The sequence below is a fragment of the Hevea brasiliensis genome, chromosome 8, assembly GCF_030052815.1.
Source record: "Hevea brasiliensis isolate MT/VB/25A 57/8 chromosome 8, ASM3005281v1, whole genome shotgun sequence".
In the NCBI taxonomy this organism is placed as follows: Eukaryota; Viridiplantae; Streptophyta; class Magnoliopsida; order Malpighiales; family Euphorbiaceae; genus Hevea; species Hevea brasiliensis.
Genome location: NC_079500.1, coordinates 96,244,921 through 96,271,543, shown reverse-complemented (window position 1 = coordinate 96,271,543; position 26,623 = coordinate 96,244,921). Strand labels below are relative to the sequence as shown.

The window sequence follows — 26,623 nt, the reverse complement described above, 5'->3', positions numbered from 1 at the left end:
AAATTACTGAAAACGCCCTTTTCACGGCCAAAATACGTGTCCCACATGAAAGCGCACACTTGGACACAAACTCTCCTGTGGGCCCCTCTCAACCGACACCCTCCAAACACTTTCGCCCTTTCTGTCTTGACGGGAAATGAGTAATTATCATGTAAACAAGTTGCACAAAATAATAAATTATCATGAAATCAATATATAAATAAATATAATTATTAAATTAATTAAAAATTATATAATAATTATATTTTTATAAAATTTACACATATATTTATATAATTTTTAATAAATTATAATTATATATATATAAAAATATTATTTTTTAAAATATATTAATTAATTATTATATATTATCTATTTTTTATTCTCTATATCAAGTAAAAATTATTATTATTATTTACATTAAGTAATTAAAAATTTAAAAAATAAAGAACTATATTTATAAATTACAAGTAATGAATTATATTTAAAATAAGGAAATAAAAATTTTAAAATAAAAAAATAAAAAAATTAAATAATTAATTTCATAAAAAAAATACTAAATAATAATTTTCTCACATAAAATTACCTCTTTATAATATAATTTCTCATCTTATTGCCGCTCGTACCACCTAAGCCTCCACCCGCAACTCATCTCTCCACCACGTCCTAAGAAAAACCCGCCTGAAACTTGTTTTCGTATTCCGAGTAGACCCTTATCCGACAGCTCTAACCTTGACGTTTTCTCAGGGACAGTTCCGTACTCTTCAGCTGTCTTTGGCAAACCAATGGGGATTCCTAGCGGCGACGACGTCGTCTTAATCCAACAACCCAAGAGCCCCGGTGACTCCACCGTCGTCACTGTCAATTGCCCCGACAAGGCCGGCCTCGGCTGCGACCTTTGCCGTATAATTCTCGAGTTTGGCCTTTGCATCACTCGCGCAGGTTTTCTTCAATTCCACCCATCTCTCTGACTCTCTCTCTCTCCGTTGACATGTAGATGTATATATCTCAAAGATTTGCATCTATAAAGTTATCGTCATTTTATTATGAATTTATATCATTTCTGGTTTTTTTTTTTTGAAATTTTTAATGAGCAATTTTCTTGTGTTTCATGGGTTCTAAGTTGCATGGAAAAGAAGAGGAAAAAAAGAAAATTTTTGCACTTTGTGACCTCTGATAGCCTCTTTTTCCATGGAAACATGCTGATTTTCTCTTTTATACAATTGCCAATTAATAGTAGAGTTGAAATGAAATAATTTGTTGGATGGCAGACTTTTCAACGGATGGAAGATGGTGTTACATAGTATTCTGGGTGGTTCCAGACTCCACCTTACATAGACTCAATTGGGATAGCTTGAAAAACCGGCTCTCTTATGCCTCCCCTCCTTGTTTGATTCCATTCTATTTTGATCAGAAGTCCAATGGTCCCTCACTGCCTTCGCTCTATCTCTTGAAGTTTTGTTTTCTTGACCAGAAAGGGTTGCTACATGGTAATTAAAAACTTGGTCTTATCTGTTTTCATTTCAAATTTAAGGAAACTTGATGATAAGGGATATTTATTCTCTTTCTTTTTTTGTAGATGTTACTAAAGTACTTACTGAGCTTGAATTTACAATTCAAAGAGTGAAAGTGATGACAACACCAGATGGGAAAGTTATAGACCTATTCTTCATCACAGATGGCATGTGAGTTTTTTCTCGTATTCATAAGAATTCAGTCGAGTTTATGATATATAGCATCCAACTGCATTAGTGTTTTTATGCATTTAATTGTAAGTTATCATCCTTTGGCCTTCAGGTATCTGTTGATTTTTTTTTCTTTAGGTGGTTTTTTTTTTTTTTTGGTAGTTCTTGTAGCCTATCTAGTTGTTTCCTGTTTATGCATCGACCTTTTACAAAATTATAGTAATTTTCATTTCTGGGCTGGTGTTGGCTTGTTTGAATACAAAATTTCGCTTTCATGTTCTTATTTACCTTGATTTTAATGGAATAGGTTCACTGAAAATTCATATATCGTAGTCTAAACATATTCACAAATTGGCAGCATTTCAGTGGTTTTACCAACAGAGATCACTACGTTTCCCTTCTATTTTCATTCTTTCTCATTATGCTAACCAAGTAGGGCAGCAAAACTAAGTTAGATGAAAAAACGGGTAGCTTGAAAGAATAGGATTAGAAATGAGCATCTTTTATCAGTCTATTAGGTACTAGACCAATGATCAAACATCTGTCAAAGCAAAAAGAAGGTTAAAACACATGACTGCTCTGAGTATGTGATAGGGAAGATTTGCGGGTGCTTTTCTTTTCAACAAATCCTACATTGAAAACTGTGCTGACTGGGTTTCCCTGGATTTGCACTTTCTGCAGCTTTTGCAGTTGTAGGTCCATAGCTTGTTGGTGTTAATGATTGACCCAGCAAAGGGCTGGTTTAAATCAGAACCACACTGGTTCAATCCGCAATCAGAACCAGTCAAAACCAGATTGACTAAAACTGTCTTTGACAGAAACTGGCCAGATTTGGTTATGGGCCAAAATAGGATTTTTTTTTCTCTTTTTTTTTTTTAAAAAAAAAAACAACTATTGTATTTGATCAAAACAGAACCGTGGGAGCCCTGCAGTTTCAGTTCCCCTGAGGCTGAACCTTGAAGCCGGTTCCAGTCCAGATCAGCCCGTTGGCCAGACATAGTTAATGGTCATCCTTTTCTGCATAGCATGCATAAAAAGGCATCAATAGAATTTGGAACTAGAAATCAACAACATAGGTTGTAATTCGCACCGTGAAATACCATTAGGCCGTGTGAAATTATGCTTGTCCGGTGATATTGGTTCATTGTAATTTTAACTTGTAACTTGTAAGCTAGAAGTATGTGCTATGTGATTGTTAGTAGAAAGATAGGGAAGAAAAATTCTGAAAATTTTTGGTGTAATGTCATGTCTCCCATATGATTTAACTCAAAAACTCTAAAATGAGATGAGCTGATAAATTTTATTTATCATGGAAAATACTTTTCATAGAATTAAATAGTTGAGTTGCCTTTTTTTTAATGTTAAATTGACCATGAGGAAGGTTTCTGTTTAATTGTTCAGTTGGCCCTATGTTTTATACTTCATTTGTAAATATCAGAGGCCTTGGGGTTGTCTGAGAACAAGATGATGATTATTTCTAGAGAGTGGACTCCATAATGAGATGGAAGTTATTACTTAATTTTGGTCATTATTATTGGTTGACATTGGTTAATCTCATGTCAGGGAGCTTTTACACACAGAAAAAAGGCGAGGTGACACATGTAGACATTTGGTTTCTGTTTTCAAAGAGTGTTGCATCAGTTGCGAACTTCAACTGGCAGGACCTGAATATGAAAGTCTCCAGGCTTTCTCTTCCCTCCCACTTGCAATTGCTGAGGAATTGTTTAGCTATGAACCATCAGAAGGGAAATCCGGTACCCAAGCTATCTGCACAGATACAGCAATGGCAAATAAGACCTCTGTTACAATGGATAATCATTTGAGCCCGGCTCATACATTACTTCAAATTCAATGTATTGATCAGAAAGGCCTATTTTACGATATATTGAGGACCTCAAAAGACTGCAACATCCAGGTACTTCCCTGTTGATTATTCTCGATACAATCTATTGTTCCTGTTTATCATTTAGCTATCTTGAATCGGATATATCCATTTTGAGTGTTACTCTTTCTATTATGAGGTACTTGCATTTAAGGTCTTTTGCTGGTCAGCTTTCATTAGTTTACTTGACCGACTAAAGAAATTACACAACAATATTTTTGTTTGTTTATCCATGTAGAATTTATTTCAGTGTCTCGGGATATGACCATATTCCAAGTGTGCTTTCTTGGGCCTCTGCGTTATTGTGTATTTGGCTATATTGATCAATGCTTCCAATTACTACTTTATCAATACACATTTGTTGTTTTTTTTTTCTCGTATAGATTGCTTATGGTAGATTCTCTTCGAATGTAAAAGGGTACCGGAATGTGGACTTATTCATTCAGCAAACCAATGGGAGGAAGATAATAGATCCTAAGCTTCAGCTCACTTTGTGTTCTCGTTTAAAGGCAGAAATGCTTCATCCATTTCGAGTGATTATTGCCAACCGTGGCCCAGATACTGAACTCTTGGTTGCTAACCCTGTTGAATTATGTGGGAAGGGAAGACCTCGAGTTTTCTACGATGTTACATTGGCTCTAAAAACATTAGGAATATGCATTTTCTCGGTAAGAATATATTATCTACGCTCACATTTTTTTGCTTTTTTATACTATGCCCAACCTATGCGAGTAAGCTCATTCTCCTTGCTGCCGATTCGTAGGCTGAAATTGGAAGACACTCAACTAAGGATCAACAGTGGGAAGTTTACAGATTTCTCTTGGATGAAAATTGTAGAGTTCCGTTAGCAAGTGCTAGAGGCAGAAAAGAAATAGTGGACAGAGTGAGACGGACATTGATGGGCTGGTAAGATAATCTCTGCATCCGAACAATGCTGGTCAGAAACATGGTTTGCTGTCTTAGAATTACTCTCAAGCTGGACATCTCAGCATTGCAGGGGGATTCTCCAACATCTTTATATTCAATAGTTAGCATAAGAGTGGTTTTTTTTTTTTTTTTAGTTGGACTAGATTTGATTGTGCAGGATATATATATATTTTTCCCTATAACTGCATATTTTTTAATGTAAATATGAAAATTTCTTTCAATTATTGGGAGGCTGAATTATTGTTAAATAATTTTCAAAAATTTTAAATAAAACATTTTAAATAAAAAAATAAATCACAACTTGCACAATTTTACTAGTTATTAAATAAATACAAGTTTAATAAGAGGGTAATTGTTATTTTATAATTTTTAATTTTTATTAATGTTATTTAAATACTTAAAAAGACTAAATTAATTTTTTACCTTATTAATATTTATGAGTTAAATATTAATTTTGGGTGGGGCTATGCACGAGTATTGTATTCCTGAATCGAATTAAAGAGCCTTACCAGATCGCAAAAAAAATTGTTATTGTAGTAATTGAAAAAATTGTTATTGTAGTAATTGAATCGTATCAAATTGAATTTAATTTACTGTTTTGGTTGGACTTTGGCTCTTTATGAAGAACATTATTGGAATCAAACTGAAACAAAATTGAAAAATTAATTTTATATATATATTTTTTACATATATTATACGATTTCAATAAAATTATATATTTTTATATGTAAAAAATATATAGTATACTTAAAATTATATTAGCTATCTTAGTTTTAATTTTAAAAAGTTTTAATTATAAAAACTCTATCATAACTACCTTAATCCTTTTTATCCCATAACTATCTTACAAATAGATGGATGTTATGTTAAATTATAATTTTTGTTAATTAAAAATAAATTTATTTAATTAAAAATAATTTATTATTTAATTTTTAAATAATTAAGATAAATTAAATGATATTAATTTAAATAATAATTTAGAAACTTTTCATGTTAAACTTTTTACATTATAATATAAGCACCCATATTTATATTATAATATAAATGCCTATATATTAATATACTTGACAGTTTTGGGTTTACAATAAAATGTTTTTATATTATAATTTAAAAAGATTTTTATTGTAAAAATAGATTTTTATACCTATTTTACCTTATCAGTGAAAACTACTTAGGTTAAAGTATAAAAATAACCTTATAAAATTAAGTTATTTGATTTATTAATACATTTAAAAATTTATCATGTGTCACATTTTGTAATGCATATTAAATAATAATTTATCAAATAATATTCACTTGACATAAATATTAATTATTTAAAATTTAATTTATTCTCTTTAATTTAAAATTTTAAATCTTTATTTTTTTTTTCTTTTTATCTATTTTGCTTCTTTCAAAATTGTAGCATTTTTATTTTTTTCTTTTTTAATTAATATATATGAACTGATTTAAAATATAATATAAATCATCTATCAAAATTTAAATTTCAAAATTAAATAGTATTTATATCTATTACTATTAAATAGTCAATCAATATATATTAATTAAAATTAAAATATATAAATAAACAATTTAAAAAAGTAACTTAAAATTTTACTCTGTCGTTTTCTTAGTATAATTATAATTAAGATTTGTTGCCATATATGCTATTGATAAAAAAATATTATCAATTTAAACTAATTTTATTTAAAATATAAAATATTTAAAATTTAAATAATATAAAATATTTAAAATTTCATTTTAACTAAATTCTCATCTTCATTTAATAATTTTATTTTAAAAATTATTGAATAAAAGTTTTCTTATTTTCATTATATCCCTTTATTATTTAATGATGAATTAATGATATTAATATTTAAAATAAAAATATCAAAATATTTTATTAAAATAAAATAAAAAAACAATTTCTGCAATACACAGGCGGTACAAGTAAGTAAATAGTACCAGTGACTCATCTGACATCTCCCAATTTTGAGCTCTGCAAGAGAGATAACGAGTCAGTGTGCGGCTGGAGAGGCTTTCAGCTGATGATTCAGTGAGAGATAGTTGTTTCATTTGACGATGTTATTTCAATTTTGGGCTTCTATAGTCGCCTTCCCGTGGGAAAATGTAAGTTTGCTTGTATCGATCCAAATTCATTGGGTCTGAGTTTGGGCTTTCCGTCTGACTTTAGGTTTGTTTGGCGGTCGGCCCAACCTAGGTTTTGGGAAATTACCGGTTAAACGGCCCCATGTCGTAGCTAGGTCCTTTGTTGCCAAAACGAAAGCTCCAGTTGCTGAAGCCTTTTGCTTGCTTTGCTCAACGCTGATCCTTGTATCAAATCCTCCTCTACTTTGACCTCTTTCACCTGAGAAGCCCTCGATACTCTCATCTCTCACCTGGTAAATTAATTTTTGTTGCTAAGATTAGGGCTAGACATTGATCGGATTTGTTTTCTATCCTTTTTTTTTCCCCATAAAATTATCTAATGAAACAGCTGCAACAAAGTGAAGAAAAGTGTAATTTTTTTTTTGTTGTACTTATAGTTCTTTGTAGCAAAACAGTGGAACGATTTTTTTTTTGCGACGATTTTTTTTCTGTTGGAAAGAATTTTATGCAATAGTTGATTATAATGTGCATTTTCATTCGTTTTTGTAATTTCGCTATGTCATACTTTTAATCTCTATGCTTGCTGTTTAGCTGATTTGTTTTGTTGAACTGAGGGAAAATAGGATGGAAGGAAGTGGAAAGCCGATGTTGAATTGACAACATGGACAGAGTGGGAAATGGATGATTTTAAGGTGGGAGGGGAGGGTTGGACTGTGCAGAGATGTTGGATTTCTTTGAAGTTGGAGGAGGAGAAAGAGAAAGGAAAGGAAAGGGAGAATTGGAGGAAGATGGAGTGGAATGAGAAAAGGATGGGGGAACCAGTAGAATCAATTCCATGAAATTAATGACATAGAAGTGCAAATTAATTTTTGGGAGGTTTTAAACATTTTAAGTATGAATGTGTAAATGATTTCCTTGTAATTTTATCGAATTCATTTGTTCCAAACAAGCTCATAGGATTTTGTTTTTGCCTTGTTTACAAATAAACCTAAACCTATATCTCTTATCATCTTATCTCACAGCCTCTTGTTTCCGCAGCTGCCCTCCATTTGCCATTCGTAGAACCCACAAAGACTTCCATCTAGTTGGCGTCTCTCTCAAGTCTCAACCTCAACCTCCTATCTTACGCTGCCCAACCCGCAAGTGACAACCTCTCTGTCATTGCCTCTTCGCCAGCTTTTACTGCAGAATGTACGACCCACAACCCGCAAGCCCTTTCTCATTTCCACTCGCCAGCCTAGTATCACAGGTGAGTTAAGTAAATATATTCCATCAAGTGGAGGGTTTTTTATAGGCAGAATTAATTGAAGGATTTAAGAGAATTTAGAACTGTTTGTATGAAATTATGTCATAAGCATGTTGGATGATTGGCAATGCATGCCTTCTATTCTGAGTTGTGGTGGCCACTGTACATCTCATATTACTTGATTTGTGATGGGTTTTGGTTTAAAGCTAAGTTTTTTTTTAAATATATATATATATTGTTTTTTGACTCTGTTTTTTAGTGGCATTTTAATCAGTTATTATAATATTATACATAATCATTTAGCCATTTCTCAAATTTTATTTTATAAATTTCACATACCTTTTAGATTTGATATTAGTATTGTTATTTTAATATTAACATTATTGTTTTTATTGATATTATGATGTTAAAAATATATAATTGTTTTTAAATATAATAATTTGAATATAGGAACCGAAACCAGAACCGGGATCAGAACTGAAATTAGAACCAAAAATAGAATCAAACCGAAATTGAATATACTAAGAACTGAACCAGAACCCAGCTGAAATTCTATTCCGGTCCCGGTTCCTACCTGGAACCGAATCACAACCACAACTGCACACCCCTAAGTCTTCAACACCTATAAAAAAATTAAATTTAGTATCACATTATTTCTTGAAAATTTAAAATTTTTTTGTGATTGATGTTGAATTCCTAAATCATTTTATTGAAAAATAAAACACATTAATTCAAATTTTTATGCCTTTCAATGATGATAATAATAATAATAACAAAAGTAGGTATACTATGGAAAATCTCAAATAAATTTTAGTAATTTATCTTAATAAAAACACCACTGGCAATGAGGCTACTGTGTCTAAAGGGTTGGAACTTGGGTTTTGGCCAAGGGACTCAAAGTTGCTGACCAGTTTGTTAGCCCATGCACCACTCCCCATAGTAGCACTCATGCATAGAACATGCCGGCTTTGCTCTTTCCGGTCAAAAGAACTCACCAAGATGCCCATGGCCTCCAATGTCAACTGCAATTTATCCAATATAATGTTTTCAATTTTTCCATTTTGTCTCGATTTCTTTGCTTTCTCACTGAACTGGGTCAGTTCTCTCAAAATCGTCTGAAATTTTTATCTCATAATGCATATTTTTATAATTTTTGTAATTTTTCCAAGTTTTTCTTTTTTTGGGTTTTATTGTGAATTGTGAACTGAAGGTTTTTAGTTGCTTTGGGATTTGATTGGGTTTTTATGGGTGTTTAGAGGTATATGTCACTTGATTTAAAATAAAGTAAAATTACCTTTTTACAGAAAATAAGGTAATTTAATGAAATTTATAATTTATTTTTTAAGTTTTTGTAAAATAATATTTTTGTTTATAGTATTTTTTAATATTATTAAAAAATATTATATATTCTCTTTTATGTGAGAAAATTTTATTTTTTTGTTAATTTAATAAATTTTTTTATAATTAATTAATTTACAGAAAAAAGCATTATTTTACAAAAATTTCAAAAAATTTAATGAAATAAATTATAAAAATTAATTAAATTGCTTTATTTTTTATAATAAAATAATATTTACTTTGTTTTAAACCAAGTAATCATATAATACACTATATAGAAATGTGAAGCAGTGTATGGTTGATCTTTGAATAGGAAAGTGAAACCTAGGGTTTTGATTCTTTGTATGTGATATTTGCTTGAGCTTTGTAAGTGAAAAATTCTTGCTCTTCCTCCACACCCCCCCCCCCCCCACCCCACACCCTATTTGTCTTTCTTGCTGTAATTCATTGTTCAGAAAGTCTGGTTTAATAATTCTATGCATAGTTTACATTTAATTGATTAAAAAGGAAAAAACAAAAAGAAGGAAAGGTAGAAATTATTTGGAAACTGGGATTGTGAAATTTTGTTTTGAAAGTCAAATGTATGGAAAATTGTTATAATACTAACTTTTTTAATGGATATAAAGGACATGCTTGAGAAAATTTAAGAAACTCAAAGAACGAAGTCAGGAACCTTCTCTGCTACTTGCAACTGCACAAAGATGCTGAGACAATACATGAAGAATCTATCTCTTCTGACTCGTCTTCACTTCTATAATCCTCATGTAAGTTGTGGCACTTTCTCAAACTACCCTCGTAGTTATTATAAAACATATTTTGTTATTTAAACTGAACAATATATAAATTATCCTCATACGAAAAGTTTGTTACCCATTAATCTCTTATTATAACATATTGCATAATTTGATTTTAAACTTTTTTTTTTCACAATTAATACATATGGATTTGCTCAACTCAATTATCAAATAATATACTAAATAATAAATTTAATTTATTTCAAAATAAAAATTTCTTTTTTTTTTCTTAAGGGTGGGATTGTAATGCTCTAAAGACACTTCATCCTAATTTTCAATGATTGTTAAACCAGAGGGACTTTGATGTAATATTCTTCAAAGAAAAAAAAAAGTTAATATTTAATCTATATATTTTACTGGAATTATTTTTTTTAATCTTCATATTTTGAAATTCATTAAATTCTTTCATTTCTTTATCAAATTTTTAGTTAGTTAATGGATTTTAATGTCAGTCAAGCTATTATTTTATTATTCTATTTTAGTAAAATTAATTAGTTGATCAATATATTAAAAAATATATATATATTTCTAAACAAAACATAAATTTTGTTATATGAAGACTAAATTTCAATTTATATTTTTAAAATTGTTCAAATATTTTTATTCAATTTATTAGATATCATTTTTATTTTTTTATTGAAAAACAATTTTCATGTATCATCAGCTCGATTATTTTGGATTGAGTGCAGTATAATTTATTAATATATCGTATAATATTATATTATATTATGTGATGTTATTTTATTATTAATATGTTTGAAAAGACAATATAATGCATAATAGTTTAATAATCTTTTCTTATTTTGTTGGATAATATAGTATAATAAAATAAATATAAATATTATTAAACTACCCTTGAAAAGGGTTATTAAAAATAAAAGAATAAAATATAATCAAAATTTTATAAATTATATAAAGATAAAATTGGAATATAAAAATTTTAAACTATTTCAAACTACTAAATTAGTGATTTGAAAAATTATGGTAAAAGTAAGAGTGATCACGATCTGGTTTGGAATCGGAATCAAATTGGAACCGGTTCCATCAAAATCGAAACCGGCTTCGAACATGACCGAAACTATCATTATGCTGTTTGGTTTAGGTTCATATTTTTCAGAAACCGTTAACCGGCGGTTCCAAACTAGATTGAACTGACGGTTTCGAACTGAACCAAACCGGTGATTTAAATATAAAAAAAATTAATATATATCTCACCTCACTCCTAATTTAGTTATATATATCATTAATTCTCTACTTAATTATTCTCTATACTCTATTCAATTCTTAATACTTTTTCAATTTTTTTCAAATTCTCTAAATAATTATTTTTTACACTCATTTTAATTTCTAATACTCTCTCAATTTTCCTACTTTATTATTTTATATATTAACTGAAATTTTTAATAATATATCAATTACTTTGTTATTATTTTATATCTTCAATAAAATTTATAATACCCTCAATTTTAATTTGTTTCTCTTTTTATAATTTTTTAATTATCAATTATCATATAATTTTTTAAAAAAGACAAGCAATAGAACTATAAATTTTGATTCATCTAAATCCTAAAGGCCATAGGCAAAATTAAGTTCATACACTTTTTGCTAATTTATTTAAAAAAAATGATTTCATCTTTAGTTTTTTTAATTAGGCTAGTCTTTACTTATTAAAATTTTTTTAAAGATAAATTAATTTCATTTTATTTTTATTTTATTTTGATTGAAAGATTTATAAAAAAAATTAAAATATTTTTATAAATATAACTTAAATTATGAATCAATAAATTTTTTTTTTAATTTTTTTTTTGTCTAAGCCACCCTTAAACCGTCCATAAATCACTCCCAAATTGCCCTCCAAATCATCTTGAACTGTCCTTTTTCGAACCGTTTTAAACTGTGACTCGAACCGGAACCGTAAGTTCAAGAACCGTCTTCCAAACTGTCCTCTAGCAGTTTGATTCAGGTTCATAATTTCATTGAACCTAAATCGACGGTTCAGGATTCATAACCGGCGGTTCCTGAACCATGGCCACCCCCAAGTAAAAGGATGATTAAGAAACAATAATTTTATAACAAAAAACCACATTTTTTCAAGAATAATCTTTTCAAATGAGGAGATAAATTATTATATATATAATGAAACCATAGCAAAAAATGATTCACATAAAGGGTTGGAGAATTTGATTAACTTTTTTTATCTAAATAACTCGAATTATTTTTGTCACGGCCCAACCTATGGGCCGGACCGGCACTAGGACCTGGGCCAGCCTAAAGCCCCCGAGGCCCGTAGTAAGCCTAACTGTTCATTAACCCAACTCTAAGGCCCATTTGGGCCCAATATCAAGAAAACAAACGGACAGAGTCTGGCCATAAAATGGACTTTCCAACGGGGAGTTTTCGACTCACCCGACCTGTAAACATAATAAATACTCAATTGGGGAGCTCAGCTCACCCTCCACATACTCATATCCTCATAAAAATAAATGGGAGCTCAGCTCCCTCATCCAATCCATCAAACATGCATGTCATTATACGTTTACAGGTCCAACATGATAATAATATTACAGACCATAATCAAATAAATACTTCTAACACATGCGGAAATTCTAGGAGTAAATAAAATTACACAAATATTGATAAACAACCTGCGAAGGAGAAAAGCAGTTAACCAAAATAAAATCCTCCGTAGTTTGAAAAATATTGAACAGAGTGAGCGTTCGACTTCAGAGTAAAATATCAATTTTAACCATAATCTCTATAACTATCTAAAACTAATGCACCCTGTAGAGTGAAATGCAACATCAACATCATTTTCACATCATAACATCAAAAAGGTAATATGGAGCACTCACGCACCCTGTAGCATCAATCATAACATATGGAGCCGATCCCTATACGACTCTCTTAAATCCAACTCGTGTGCCAAGAACTCAAGCCTGACTTTCGCTTAATAAACCAAATCGAGGGTCCCAGCGAAGAACTCAAGCCGTGACTACCCCTCGAAGGATCGGGTCCCAGCGAAGAACTCAAGCCGTGACTACTCGTCCTATCCATAGTCCACACCACATCACACGCACGCCAACGCACGCACACTGCTCCAAATTACCACAACAACATCATAGCACTTTAACAGTTATCAATGCATCATAAATCGTGCCTAGAGTTTAACTACATAAATATATGCATATAAGTGATGCATGGGCATGCTGAACATATAATAATATCGAAATTACAATTAAAATTAATATTTTACTCACAGACTTGACGACAATCACTTTGTGGCGGTGGCGGAGGAAGAAGGTCGGCTCACCTGACAATTTTATTACAATCATTTAATAAATTTGACTCAATACAAACAAAGAAAAAGACCAATACGTCCTAAGTCGTGCCGAAAATCCGGCAGAGTCTCCCCTATACCTAGGACCTACCCAACCTGCAAAAGGGTTCAAAACACACTTCTATACTCACAATCCATATATCCACAGTTCAATCATATCACACAGCCCCTCCTGGGCCCATCAAATCAGTCATCCATCACAACATGTAAAATTTCAATTTAGTCCCTATAATTGACCATTTTTGCAAAAACTGCCCAAAGAAGCTTTAAAAATTCTAAAACTTTGCCCCGCGGTCCTTAGTAATATTACTAGGCTATTGCAAAAAGAATCATAATTTTCTAAGCTACCACGAATATTTTATGGATTTTTAATTCTATTTAAGCACTAGAAAATTACGAAAAAGCAAGGTTCGGGTTTACCTTTGCCAATTCCGACTTCGGGAACGCGCTCGGGACGTCTGACAATGGGGGGCTAGCCAAAACCTCGGTCCAATTCGGAGACTTTTCCAGAACTGCAGTGCATCTGGAATTTCGAACCGGCCAATCGTCGAATTTCCGCGAATCGAGGATACCTACACGAAGCCCATAACACGGGGGTTAGTACATAAATTTTTCATAATTTTCTAAGCTCATTAAATGCTCTGAAAAACACTGCGAAGTTCCGTGGGACCCACCGAAAAATGGTGTTGGAAAAATTTGAAATTTATGTCGCCGCGAAGCTCTCGACGAGTGGAGCGTGCTGGTACCCTCGGTTTTCTCGTGGGATTCACGGTTTTCGAGAAATCTAGCCCAAAAGTCGAAATGGGCTAAAATCTTCCCGAGCAAAAATCGGACAAATCGCTAGATGGATTTCGGCGTTCTTGGTGTCTATGGAAAGCTCTCGCCGAGTAGATGATTTTAGACACAAGACCCGGTCCAATTGGTGGCCGGATCGGCCGGATTTTGGCCGGGAAGTCCAACAGTCGCGCGCGCTACGCGTCCGTTTCAAGGCCGTTTTCCGGCGTTTCAGGCGGCGGCCGGCCGTGGGGAAGGGCCGAGGTGGGGCGCCGGCGAGGTGGGGACGCAGGGGAGGCGGAGGCGCGACAAGGGGAGGGAGGAGAGAGAAAAGAGAGAGAGAAGAGGAGAAGGTCGACGCGCGCGGGAGGGAGGAGAAAAAGAGAAGAAGACCGGTCCGATTCGGCCGGTTTGATTCAGAACACAAAATTTTAAATTTTTACTCTGCCTCGGGACCGAAAACGAGGTCCAAAAATTCCGAAAAAATTTCAGAAAACTCAGAAAAATACGTAGACTCCAAATATATTTTTAGTTTTGCCACGTGGTCTTTAAATTAATTTTTAAAAATCATCAAAGTTTATATTTTCGGAAAATCGAACCCGATTTTTAAAATCCGAAAAATCTCAAAAAAATTCCTAAAATTTAAATAAAATTAAAATACCAAAATGCTCATAAAATTTAAAATTTTGGGGTGTTACATTCTTCCCCCCTTACAGAAAATTCGTCCTCGAATTTTACACAAGGCAGAATAAAACACATGATTATACATTGAACAAATAAGGGTACTTGCTACGCATGTCCCGTTTTGACTCCCAGGTGCACTCTTCCACTGACTGACTCCTCCACAAAACCTTAACCATAGGGATCTGTTTGGATCTCAGCTGCCTCACTTGGTAGTCCACTATGGCTACAGGCTGCTCCTCAAATGTCAAGTTCTCCTTTAACTCTATCACATCCTACGCATAGACATGAGAAGGATCGGAATGTATTTCCTGAGCATGGAGATGTGAAACACGGGATGAACGTGAGAGAGGTTGGGTGGTAGCTCCAACCGATAGGCAACTGCTCCAACTCTATCAGTAACCTCAAAAGGTCCAATATACCGAGGTGCCAACTTGCCCTTCTTTCCAAATCTCATGACTCCCTTCATTGGAGAAACCTTCAGGAATACATAGTCACCCACTGCAAACTCCACATCCCTCCGTCTGGGGTCTGCATAACTCTTACGCCTCTTGAAAAGTTCTCGATCGTTCTCGATTAAAGGAACTACCTCAAGTGTCTTGCACTAGGTCTACATCATGCACCTTCGCTTCCCCATTTCTGTCCAACACAGAGAGACCTACACTTTCTTCCATATAGTGCCTCATAGGGTGCCATCCCTATCTTTGGAATAATGCTTGTTGTTGTAAGCAAATTCCACCAAAGCTAGCTGCTCATCCCATTGACCTCCAAAATCCAAAACACTCATGCGAAGTATGTCTTCCAGTGTTTGGATTGTCCTTTCGGACTGTCCGTCTGTCTGAGGGTGGAAAGCCGTACTGAAGTTCAAATGTGTGCCAAGTGCCTCATGCAACTTTCTCCAAAATCGAGAAGTGAATCAGCCCTCATCGGATATTATGGGCGGAACTCCATGCAATCGACTATTTCTCGAATGTAGAGCCGGGCATACTGTGCCACGTAGTATGTAGTCTTTACGGTAAGAAGTGAGCCGATTTGGTCAAGCGGTCTACAATTACCCATATCGAATCATATCCTCGCATGGTACGAGGCAACCCAATCACAAAATTCATAGTGATCATTTCTCACTTCCATTCTGGGATAGGGAGCTCTTGCAGCTTCCCTGACGGCCTCTGGTGTTCAAACTTCACCTTCTGACAAGTCAAGCACTTAGACAAAAAGTCTGCTATGTTTCTCTTCATGCCATTCCACCAATAGCTATCTTTCACATCATGGTACATCTTGGTGGAACCTGGGTGGACACTGTACAGTGTGTAGTGTGCCTCTCGCATGATTTCATTCCTGAGGTTGTCCACATCGGGCACACATATCCTAGAACCTTGCACTAGGGCGCCATCATTGGCAAATCCAAACTCACCACCTTCACCTTCTTTGTACTTTTCTATGATCTTCATCAATTGTTGGTCTGTCTTTGGGAAACTCTAACTCTGTCCCTCAAGTCGGCCTCACGAAAAGTGAGCCAACAATACCCCTCATTTGAAAGATCTAGGATTAAACCTTGATCCATCAACTCATGTACCTCTGAATCAATGGTCTCTTCTTTCTTGAAATGTGCGCCAAATCGCTGTAAGATTTTTACGCTCAAGGCATCTGCCACAACATTGGCCTTTCCAGGGTGGTACTGGATGGTACAATCATAGTCTTTCAGAAGCTCCATCCATCTCCTCTGTCTCAAGTTTAAATCCCTCTGTTGGAAGATGTACTTCAAGCTCTTGTGGTCGGTGTATATCTCGCACACTTCACCATACAGATAGTGTCTCCAGATCTTTAGTGCAAAGATTACAGCCGCCATTTCCAAATCATGGGTGGGGTAGTTCTGCTCATGCCTCTTCAGCTGCCTTGAAGCATAAGCCACTACCTTTCTATTCTGCATCAAAACACACCCTAGGCCAACTCTGGAGGCGTCACAATACACGGTGTATCCTTCACCACTCACAGGTAGTGTCAACACAGGGGCAGTGGTTAGACACTCCTTAAGCTTCTGGAAACTCTTCTCACAGTCATCTGTCCAAATGAGTGGAACATTCTTCCTGGTCAACTTAGTTAGGGGAGCCGCTATCCTGGAGAAATCTTGTACAAAACGCCTATAGTAGCCAGCTAAACCCAGAAAACTTCGCACCTCAGTGACTGTTGTAGGCCTAAGCCAATCGATTCTGACTTCAATTTTCTTGGGATCCACTTGAATGCCGTTACTAGAAACCACGTGTCCCAAGAATGAGATGCTTTCTAGCCAAAATTCACATTTTGAAAATTTGGCATATAGCTGGTGCTCCCTCAACGTCTGCAACACCATCCTCAAGTGCCACACGTGTTCTTCGGTCCGAGAGTATACCAGAATGTCATCTATGAATACGATGACAAAACGGTCCAAAAATGGCTTGAACACCCTGTTCATCAAGTCCATGAAGGCTGCTGGTGCATTAGTAAGTCCAAAAGACATCACCAAGAACTCATAATGACCATATCTTGTCCTGAAAGCCGTTTTGGACACGTCCTCATTCCTGATTCTCAACTGATGGTAGCCTGATCGCAGGTCTATCTTGGAAAAGAATCTAGCTCCTTGGAGCTGATCAAACAAATCATCGATCCGAGGAAGTGGATACTTATTCTTCACAGTCACCTTGTTTAGCTGTCTGTAGTCGATACACAACCTCAATGACCCATCTTTCTTTCTTACAAATAGCACAGGAGCGCCCCAGGGTGAAGTGCTCGGGCGTATGAAACCCTTGTCTAAAAGCTCCTGTAGTTGCTCCTTCAGCTCTTTCAATTCTGCTGGTGCCATCCTGTAAGGTGGCATCGATACGGGGTTTGTACCTGGTACAACATCAATGCAAAACTCTATTTCCCTTCCTGGTGGCAACCCTGGAAGCTCCTCTGGGAAGACATCCATAAATTCTCTGACAACAGGAACATTTTCCATGCTGACACCTTCTACAGATGTATCTCTCACCAATGCCAAATACCCTTGGCATCCACGCCTCAACATTTTTCTAGCACTAATTGCTGACACCAAATTATATGGAGCAACGCTCCTGTCACCATCAAAGTTAAACTCTTCCACACCAGGTATGTGGAAATACACCTTTTTGTTCCTGCAGTCTAAAGTGGCATAGTGAGTTGACAACCAATCCATCCCCAGGATTACATCAAAATCCATTACTGGTAGGGGAACCAAGTCTGCTGGGAGGATCTTTCCATCCACTACTACTGGGCTACCCGGAAAAATCATATCTACATCTATGTTGTCGCTAAGTGGGGTAGCTACTGACAAAGGGCACTCTAAAGTTGTAGGGTTTCTACCCAACCTCATGGCAAACACAGGGGAGACAAATGAGTGCGTAGCACCCGGATCTATCAAAACACGAGCCTCATAAGAACAGTACCGTAAGAATACGCCACAACCGCATTAGAAGCTCGAGCATCTGGTGGGTCGGTGAAAACGAGCTTGACCCCTACCCGAGTGGCGTAACCTTGATATCGACTTCTACCTCCGATCGCCTCTAAATCCACGTCCCCCTTGTCCTCGGCCTGTACATCGAATCGATCGCCATGTTGGAAGTACCGGATACAATCGCGAGGAACATTTGCAATAGAACCTGTGACCCCATCGTGGCTCACAAAACGGCATTCTCTAGCAAAGTGACACTGTTTGCCACACTCAAGCATACTCGATCCCATCAAACAAGGCCTCAATGTCCTCTTCACACTTTGGCACACGGTGCAAGAGGATCTGAACTGCACTAATCACTGACTCAATCGTGACCACCGCTAGATCCGCACTGGTGCAATCCTCGTGGTCTGTGTCTAAAACCACTCTTCTTGTTCCTACTTCTTCCTCTGTAATTACTCTGGCCACCACTGTCTGGAGTACCCATGGAAGGGACACCTGAGGAACCCTCTGCTCTGTTTTTCTTGGCTCTCCCGCTATCATCCGCAGCATAGCTAATCTCTATCTGTCTAGCTCGATCAACTACCACGTCAAAAGACTGATCAGACATCATGGCTAGGTTCGCATACCTCCTGTCAAGCCCCCTTAGGAATCTCTTCACCTTCATAGTTTCTGTAGCTACTGCTGCAGGGGCATATCTGCTCAATTCCAGAAATTCTGTAGCATATTCGTCTACAGACTTGCTATTCTGTCTTAAGGCCTCAAAGGCCCACTGTTTCTGATCTCTGAAGCTTTCTGGCACAAACCGATTGATAAAAAGTTCCACAAACTGAGCCCATGTCAAACCCTCCATCCGGGGTAACACGTAGTCATTCATCCATTGTCTAGGCATAGGCCCCATGACATGCTGCATACACTCTATCAGTCTTCTATCAGTCAACTCTAATTCTGTTCCTGCCTGTCTGCAGGAATCCAAAAACCGATATGCATCGTCTGACACATCATAAGTACCAGGCACCAACTTCTTGAAATTTATGATCTGTTTGTAAGATTCCTCTCTTGGTACGGTGGACTACTGCTGCTGTAGAGGGTGGATCATATACTGCGCCATCATATCAATGGTCCTCTGCAACCCAGCTAGAGTAGTTGCCATGGGGTCCATGGGACCCTGTGCCATAAAGGACTGATCCTGTACTGGGGGTGGCTGCTCCTCTACTTGAGCAGCTCTAGGCCTCCTACCCCGCCTCCTCGGGCGGCGCCTCATCTGTCTTGACACCTCGTCGGGCACATCCGTTCTCGTGCGATGGCGCCTCTCACCTTCTACGCATTTTCCGAAATTCAAGAAGATTAGCCCACAAAATTCAAAACTGCACATTACACAGCTCTATAGACTCATATTTACACACAATATATGAAGCAGAAACTAGAAGCAAAGACGACAATGTAAGACGAATGTGGACCCTATTTTTTCGCATGTGACTCCTAGTAGACTCTTCCCAACACTTTAGACAACATTCCCTAAGAATCTGGAGCCTAAGCTCTAATACCACATTTGTCACGGCCCAACCTATGGTAGGACCAAGACTAGGACACAGGCCACCTAAAGCCCCGAGGCCCGTAGTAAGCCTAACTGCTCATTAACCCAACTCTAAGGCCCATTTGGGCCCAATATCAAGAAAACAAACGGACAGTCAGTCCATAAATGGACTTTCCAACGGGAGTTTTCGACTCACGACACTGTAAACATAATAAATACTCAATTGGGAGCTCACTCACCCTCCACATACTCATATCCTCATAAAATAAATGGGAGCTCGGCTCCTCATCCAATCCATCAAACATGCATGTCATTATACGTTCTGTGTCCAACATGATAATAATATTACGCACCATAATCAAATAAATACTTCTAACACATGCGGAAATTCTAGGAGTAAATAAAATTACACAAATATTGATAAACAACTGCGAAGGAGAAAAGCGAGTTAACCAAAATAAAATCCTCCTGCTTTGAAAAATATTGAACAGAGTGAGCGTTCGACTCAGAGTAAAATATCAATTTTAACCATAATCTCTATAACTATCTAAAACTAATGCACCCTGTAGAGTGAAATGCAACATCAACATCATTTTCACATCATAATATCAAAAAGGTAATTTGGAGCACTCACGCACCCTATAGCATCAATCATAACATATGGGGCCGATCCCTATCTGACTCTCTTAAATCCAACTGGTGCCGTGAAGAACTCAAGTGGACTTTCTTAATAAACCAAATCGAGGGTCCCGTGAAGAACTCAAGCGTGACTACCCCTCGAAGGATCGGGTCCTAGCGAAGAACTCAGCGTGACTACCCGCCCTATCCATAGTCCACACCACATCACACGCGCGCCAACGCACGCTGCCGCTCCAAATTACCACAACAACATCATAGCACTTTATGATTATCAATGCATCATAAATCGTGCCTAGAGTTTAACTACATAAATATATGCATATAAGTGATGCATGGGCATCTTGAACATATAATAATATCGAAATTACAATTAAAATTAATATTTTACTCACGGACTTGGACAATCACCGTGGCGGTGGGTGGAGGAAGAAGGTCATCGGCTCACTGACAATTTTATTACAATCATTTAATAAAAAAGACTCAATAAAAACAAAGAAAAAGACCAATACGTCTAAGTCGTGCTAAAATCCCGTGAGTCTCCCCTATACCTAGGACCTACCCAACCTGCAAAAGGGTTCAAAACACACTTCTATACTCACAATCCATATATCCATAGTTCAATCATATCACACAGCCCCTCCTGGGCCCATCAAATCAGTCATCCATCACAACATGTAAAATTTCAATTTAGTCCCTATAATTGACCATTTTTGCAAAAACTGCCCAAAAATTCTAAAACTTTGCCCCGCGGTCCTTAGCAATATTACTAGGCTATTGAAAAAAGAATCATAATTTTCTAAGCTATCACGAATATTTTATGGATTTTTAATCCTATTTAAGCACTAGAAAATTACGAAAAAGTAAGGTTCGGGTTTACCTTTGCCAATTCCGACTTCGGGAACGCGCTCTGGACGTCTGACAATGGGGGGCTAGCCAAAACCTCGGTCCAATTCGGAGACTTTTTTGATGCAGTGCATGCGGCGTAATTTCGCACCGGTCAATCGTCAATTTCGCGAATCGAGGATACCTACACGAAGCCCATAACACGGGGGTTAGTACATAAATTTTTCATAATTTTCTAAGCTCATTAAATGCTCTGAAAAACACTGCGAAGTTCCGTGGGACCCACCGAAAAATGGTGTTGGAAAAATTTGAAATTTATGTCGCCGCGAAGCTCTCGACGAGTGGAGCGTGCTGGTACCCTCGGTTTTCTCGTGGGATTCACGATTTTCGAGAAATCTAGCCCAAAAGTCGAAATGGGCTAAAATCTTCCCGAGCAAAAATCGGACAAATCGCTCAATGGATTTCGGCGTTCTTGGTGTCTATGGAAAGCTCTCCCCGAGTAGATGATTTTAGACACAAGACCCGATCCAATTGGTGGCCGGATCGGCCGGATTTTGGCTGGGAAGTCCAACGATCGCCTTGCTGCTCGTTCAAGGCCGCTTTCAGCGTTTGGTGGTGGCCGTGTGGGGAAGGGCCGAGGTGGGGCGCCGGCGAGGTGGGGACGCAGGGGAGGTGGAGGCGCGACAAGGGGAGGGAGGAGAGAGAAAAGAGAGAGAGAAGAGGAGAAGGTCGACGCGCGCGGGAGGGAGGAGAAAAAGAGAAGAAGACCGGTCCGATTCGACCGGTCCGATCCGGCCCGGTTCGATTCGGCCGGTTCGATTCAGAATACAAAATTTTGAATTTTTACTCTGCCTCGGGACCGAAAACGAGGTCTAAAAATTCCGAAAAAATTTCAGAAAACTCAGAAAAATACGTAGACTCCAAATATATTTTTAGTTTTGCCACGTGGTCTTTAAATTAATTTTTAAAAATCATCAAAGTTTATATTTTCGGAAAATCGAATCCGATTTTTAAAATCCGAAAAATCTCAAAAAAATTTCTAAAATTTAAATAAAATTAAAATACCAAAATGCTCATAAAATTTAAAATTTTGGGGTGTTACAATTTTTTATCAAACGATAAAAAATAAAAGAGAAAAGAGGAAAAAAATGGTGTAAATACAAAGAAAAAGAAATATAGAAAAAAGAGATAAGAGCAAAAAATAATAAAGGGAAATAAAGAGTTAATAAAATTAAATTATAGAAATTATTAATATATTTTTTTAAAATATAGTAATTAAAATATAATAATTAATTAATTAATTTCATTAAAATAAAGAGATTAAGTAATAATTTAATAAATATTAAAATTATTAAATAATAAAAAATTAATAAATAAATTAACTTATTTAACAGGTTAAATATAAAATAAATAAATATATATATATATATATATATATATATATATATTGTAATTTTGAAAATAGGGCCTCAGGGATTAAAATGTGAAGTCCAGTGTTCACGAGTGGGGCCTCTTGAATTTCTGGCTTAATGCATTTCCTTTTATATATATATATATTTTAAAAAGTGGCTATTTGCAGTTGCACCTCGACCAAAATACGCCGTAACTACGTTTATATGTAGGATTTTTGGATTTTCCTCACTTCGAAACGTCTCTTTCTGCTTTAAAATCTCTATCTTCCCACAATTTCACTGAGATCCCTAGAATCTGTGTCCCACCCGCTTTTCACTTCCTCTCCTAAGCGCTGCTTTAGCCCCGAGGAATCTTTTGGCATGTGACGGCTCTCCATCCCATTTTTATTACGCTTGGCGAGTTTGAACCTGCCTCTCCTCGCTGCAATTTCTCTTCCTGTGTAAGACCTTGATGTCAGGGTTGAATGTAACAGAGGATTTATCATTCTGTGCACTAATCTCAGGTACCCATCTCCACCCCTTAATATTGAATCTTTCTTTATGCGAGTTATTGAATCCATTTTACATACTATTCTATTGTCAAATTCGAAGCAGTTTCCGGGTAATCTTTATTAATTTTATTTCTCTCCAAATTTTTCCCAAAATTTATGTATACCTAATTGAGCTGTTGTTACGCCTCGCAGTTCAAGAAAAAATGAGTAGATTATGAGCTACCCATGTTGTTCTCAGTTTTATTTTCCAATTTCACCGTTTGAGATAGAAAAAGGAAGTAAAATATTCAATTTAATTATCATATTTATTAAGAAAATTTAATTTAATATATTTTAATTTTTTATAAATTAATTCAAAAATTTAAGTCTAAAAATTAAAATTTATATATTAATTTTTTTTATTTAACTAAAAAATAAAAAATTTAATTTCCTAATTTTGAGTTTCAATTTATTGATTTAATTTTCTTGTTTTTTAATCCAAATTTATAAATTTAACTTCTCCAAGGGCCTAATTAAGTTTCGTCAAATGTAAACATCGCTTTCCACGCGCACACACTCTCTCTCTCTCTCTCTCTCTCTGTCTCGCTTTGTCAGTTCCTGTTTCACACAGCGCAGAAGAAAACCACTTTCAATTTAGGTTCTCTTTTCAAATGTGGAGTTTCGTCCAGATACTGACTTCTTCGAGCTCCTTCTTCAGCCCTAAAACTAACATCTGCTGCTCTGCTTACACGGATTCCTTCACTGCTTTCCATGTCTACTACCTTCAGTCAGTCTCGGAACAGTTCTGGCAGTTCCCGGCTACAGCTGCACCACCTTTCCGCCGTTGGTAGTGCTTCTAGAGTTCTAGGTTGAGATCCTCTTCTCTCAAGAAGCGTCCTGAACCCCTTCGTCGCTTCTAGAACTCTTTGTGTGAGTAATTGCGTGGCCTCCACTTTTCTTTATATATATATATATATATATATATATATATATATATATATATACACACATATGCACTTCTGTTGATTCTAATTGGATCTTGGAGTTGTGGATTTCTGGTTGAGATAAATTGACGATTTAATTGGGTGTTAAGTTGTATGTTTGGGATTTTGGTATTAGAATGTTGATAAACTGAAAGGGGGATTAAAGAAATTGAGTATTTGCTGCCTTGTTAACTCGAGCTCTTAAAAATAGAAGAAGAATTTGATAAATTTAGCTTATTTCTGAATTTTCTTCGCAGCAAAGGGACTATTAATGATATAAAAAAGATTCTTTTGTGGACATTTTGTTATCATTTTAGTGAAATTGAATTTTTTTTTGGATAGTGAAAGTTTCTGGAAATCAATTATCAATTTTAGATTTACATGGAGCGAGTAGTTGATTCGGCTTTCTAGTACAAGTATTTTTGTGTTATTTGGCTTTTTCATTCTGTATTCATAAATGGTGCTTTTGTTTTATTTTTTGCCATATGTGTTTTCAACCTTTAAATGGCCTTTATTCCTCTTTGAGAAAGTTTACATCGGATAAATTTTGCCTCTTGCAGTAATAGACAGCTGGTGCCTTAATTGATTGGTTTTGTAGTTTTGATTGATAAGTCATCACAGCCAATTGAGCCTTCATTTTCATTGTCATCTGCAGTATAACATAATCTTCTTTTAAATTATTGTCTCTACCGCCCAACAGAGCCTTAGATGTAACATTCCTTTCCTATGATCTTTTTTAGAGATCTTGAATTAGCATTTGTATCTTGGTGCAATGAGAACCCAAGGTTGTCGGCAAAGCAAAGCTCACTACCCATCTAATCCAATCTAGTCTTATGTGTACTTCTTCATGAGTGATATGTGCTTGGCTCTTGGCCTATAGCTCGAGTGGTAAATTGAGTTTTTTCACTTTTGGCTTTGGGTGTAAATCATACTAATCAATGGATAAATATGCTATCTTACTATATCAATGTACGTGGGATTTAATTCTGTATAACTTTAATCACAAATGACAGGATTATCTTGCATCACCTGCAACAATTGACCTGGCTTATTCTGTAATTTTAGAACATACAACTGCTGAAAGGGAGCGCAGGTAAATATAATATTCCATTTTAATATGGAAATGGTCATTCTGGACTTACTATGCCATGTGCTATCTAAATCTGCAAAATTTTAATTTAACTTAATTTATTTATGTATGGTTTATTCTTTTTCTTAGAAGCTATTTTCTTTTCTTAAGTTTTTGCTTTTCTTATTAGGTGATTCAAGTCATGTGAATGAGTGACATGGTATTCTAGTGCCTTTGTAGGCATCAGATTAAATAAGAGATTTGGGAATCATAAACATCATGTAGGAAAGAAAGAGAGTTGCTTACATTTGAACATTTTTGTAATTATGTGCTGCTTTATCCCGTATGCACATGGTATCGAACATTTTTAGTCAGGGTCATACATGGTGGAGCTGTTCAGAGTGAACGATTTTATTTTTCTTTCTTTTTTGCTTGGTGGGTTAGGGAAAGGAGAAGTGAAATTCTAACCTTGGTTGGCTTGAACGTATTCTGATGAACCTTCCTGGTTTTACTTGTTCTTCATATTCTACTAAAAAGAAAAAAAAAAACTACAGAAAAAGAGCATTAGAAGAACATCCAAGCTCAAAAACAGCCTTAAGACGAACGACTGTAAATCTCTACATGATATCTTCAACACAATCATAATTGTGGTTATCTTGAACACCAGTCGGTCTACATTCTAGTAAACTTCATTTGTATGATAGGGCTTTGGCACATTTAACGTGAAGGTTTCTGTTTTATATAGTATCATATTAACAAAAATTGAGCATAAAATTTTAAAGCATGAAAAATATATATAGATGAAATAGTTTGTAGAACGTTTACTGAAAGAAAATCCATTAGAATGTGTGAACAAAATTATCAATTTGGTACCCAACAGGAACAAAGAGAATTCTTGTACATTGTACACTGCTCTTGGTCTATAGCAGAGGGGGTTTTTATACTGCCAACTATCCAACTAGGAAAACTATGCAACTAAAATGGAAGATACAACTAGAAAGTGCGAAAGTCTTGTATATTGTATCTTCCTTTTGTTTGATTAATTGGGCTGCAATTAGGGTTCAAACTTGTAATCTTTTAGCCATTACCACTGAGAGTATTGTATCTTCCTCTTTGTGGTAGCAGTCCCAAAGTAATCTCCCCAATCAGATTGTAGCGTAGAGTGGAATTTTTGCTGAAATTTGTATCTTAGTTGAGTACTTGCTTTTGAGCTCTGACAAATTACATGATAAGCGTAGTAATTTAGGTTTGAGAGAGATCCTTAGAGCTGCTCTCAGCAAGTAGATGTTTCTCTTCGTCCTCGAGTCTTTGCAACCATTTTAATCCAAGATCACACCCTGCTCTTGCTGCAACCTGGAACTGTTCTTTTGCCATCTCTACTGGATTTATCACATAGCTTTCAGCATTTTTAACTTTTTTGGCAGAGGAACCCCGCTTCAAATTGAATTTCATTACTGATTCTGGGACTTGAGCACCTGAGAATTACACAGTTTT

General features: G+C 35.6%; 2 protein-coding genes across 9 annotated transcripts in view; both read left to right on the top strand.

Annotated features, from left to right (window-relative positions):
* The first annotated feature begins 589 nt into the window (after positions 1–589).
* On the top strand, positions 590–4,767 carry LOC110650278 (ACT domain-containing protein ACR9). Its single transcript, XM_021805176.2, has 6 exons — positions 590–921; positions 1,251–1,469; positions 1,559–1,664; positions 3,228–3,579; positions 3,930–4,214; positions 4,310–4,767. Exons 1-6 carry the CDS (start codon positions 765–767, stop codon positions 4,454–4,456), a joined length of 1,266 nt encoding a protein of 421 aa, XP_021660868.1. The 5' UTR covers positions 590–764; the 3' UTR covers positions 4,457–4,767.
* Positions 4,768–6,401: 1,634 nt separating this feature from the next.
* The window catches only part of LOC110650276 (uncharacterized), a 29,245-nt gene continuing 9,023 nt past the window's right edge, over positions 6,402–26,623 (top strand). Inside the window, exons 1-3 of one of the 8 annotated variants that reach the window (XM_058151737.1) lie at positions 6,402–6,854; positions 7,600–7,810; positions 9,772–9,909. In XM_058151737.1, the coding sequence (XP_058007720.1) occupies positions 9,847–9,909 (63 nt within the window). In that variant the 5' untranslated portion in view covers positions 6,402–6,854; positions 7,600–7,810; positions 9,772–9,846. Of the gene's footprint in view, positions 6,855–7,599; positions 7,811–9,771; positions 9,910–22,758; positions 23,111–23,865; positions 24,008–24,096; positions 24,949–25,073; positions 25,154–26,623 lie in introns of those variants that run through there. The other 7 variants (XM_058151738.1, XM_058151744.1, XM_058151740.1 and 4 more) reach the window with 7 other exon arrangements.

What these genes read in the sequence shown, in the direction of transcription:
- LOC110650278 (XM_021805176.2), top strand. Translation starts at nt 765, where the DNA reads ATGGGGATTCCTAGCGGCGACGACGTCGTCTTAATCCAACAACCCAAG. An exon ending in CAAAAGACTGCAACATCCAG is followed by an intron (nt 3,580 to 3,929) that starts GTACTTCCCTGT and finishes TTTCTCGTATAG; the next exon opens with ATTGCTTATGGTAGATTCTC. An exon ending in TAGGAATATGCATTTTCTCG is followed by an intron (nt 4,215 to 4,309) that starts GTAAGAATATAT and finishes GCCGATTCGTAG; the next exon opens with GCTGAAATTGGAAGACACTC.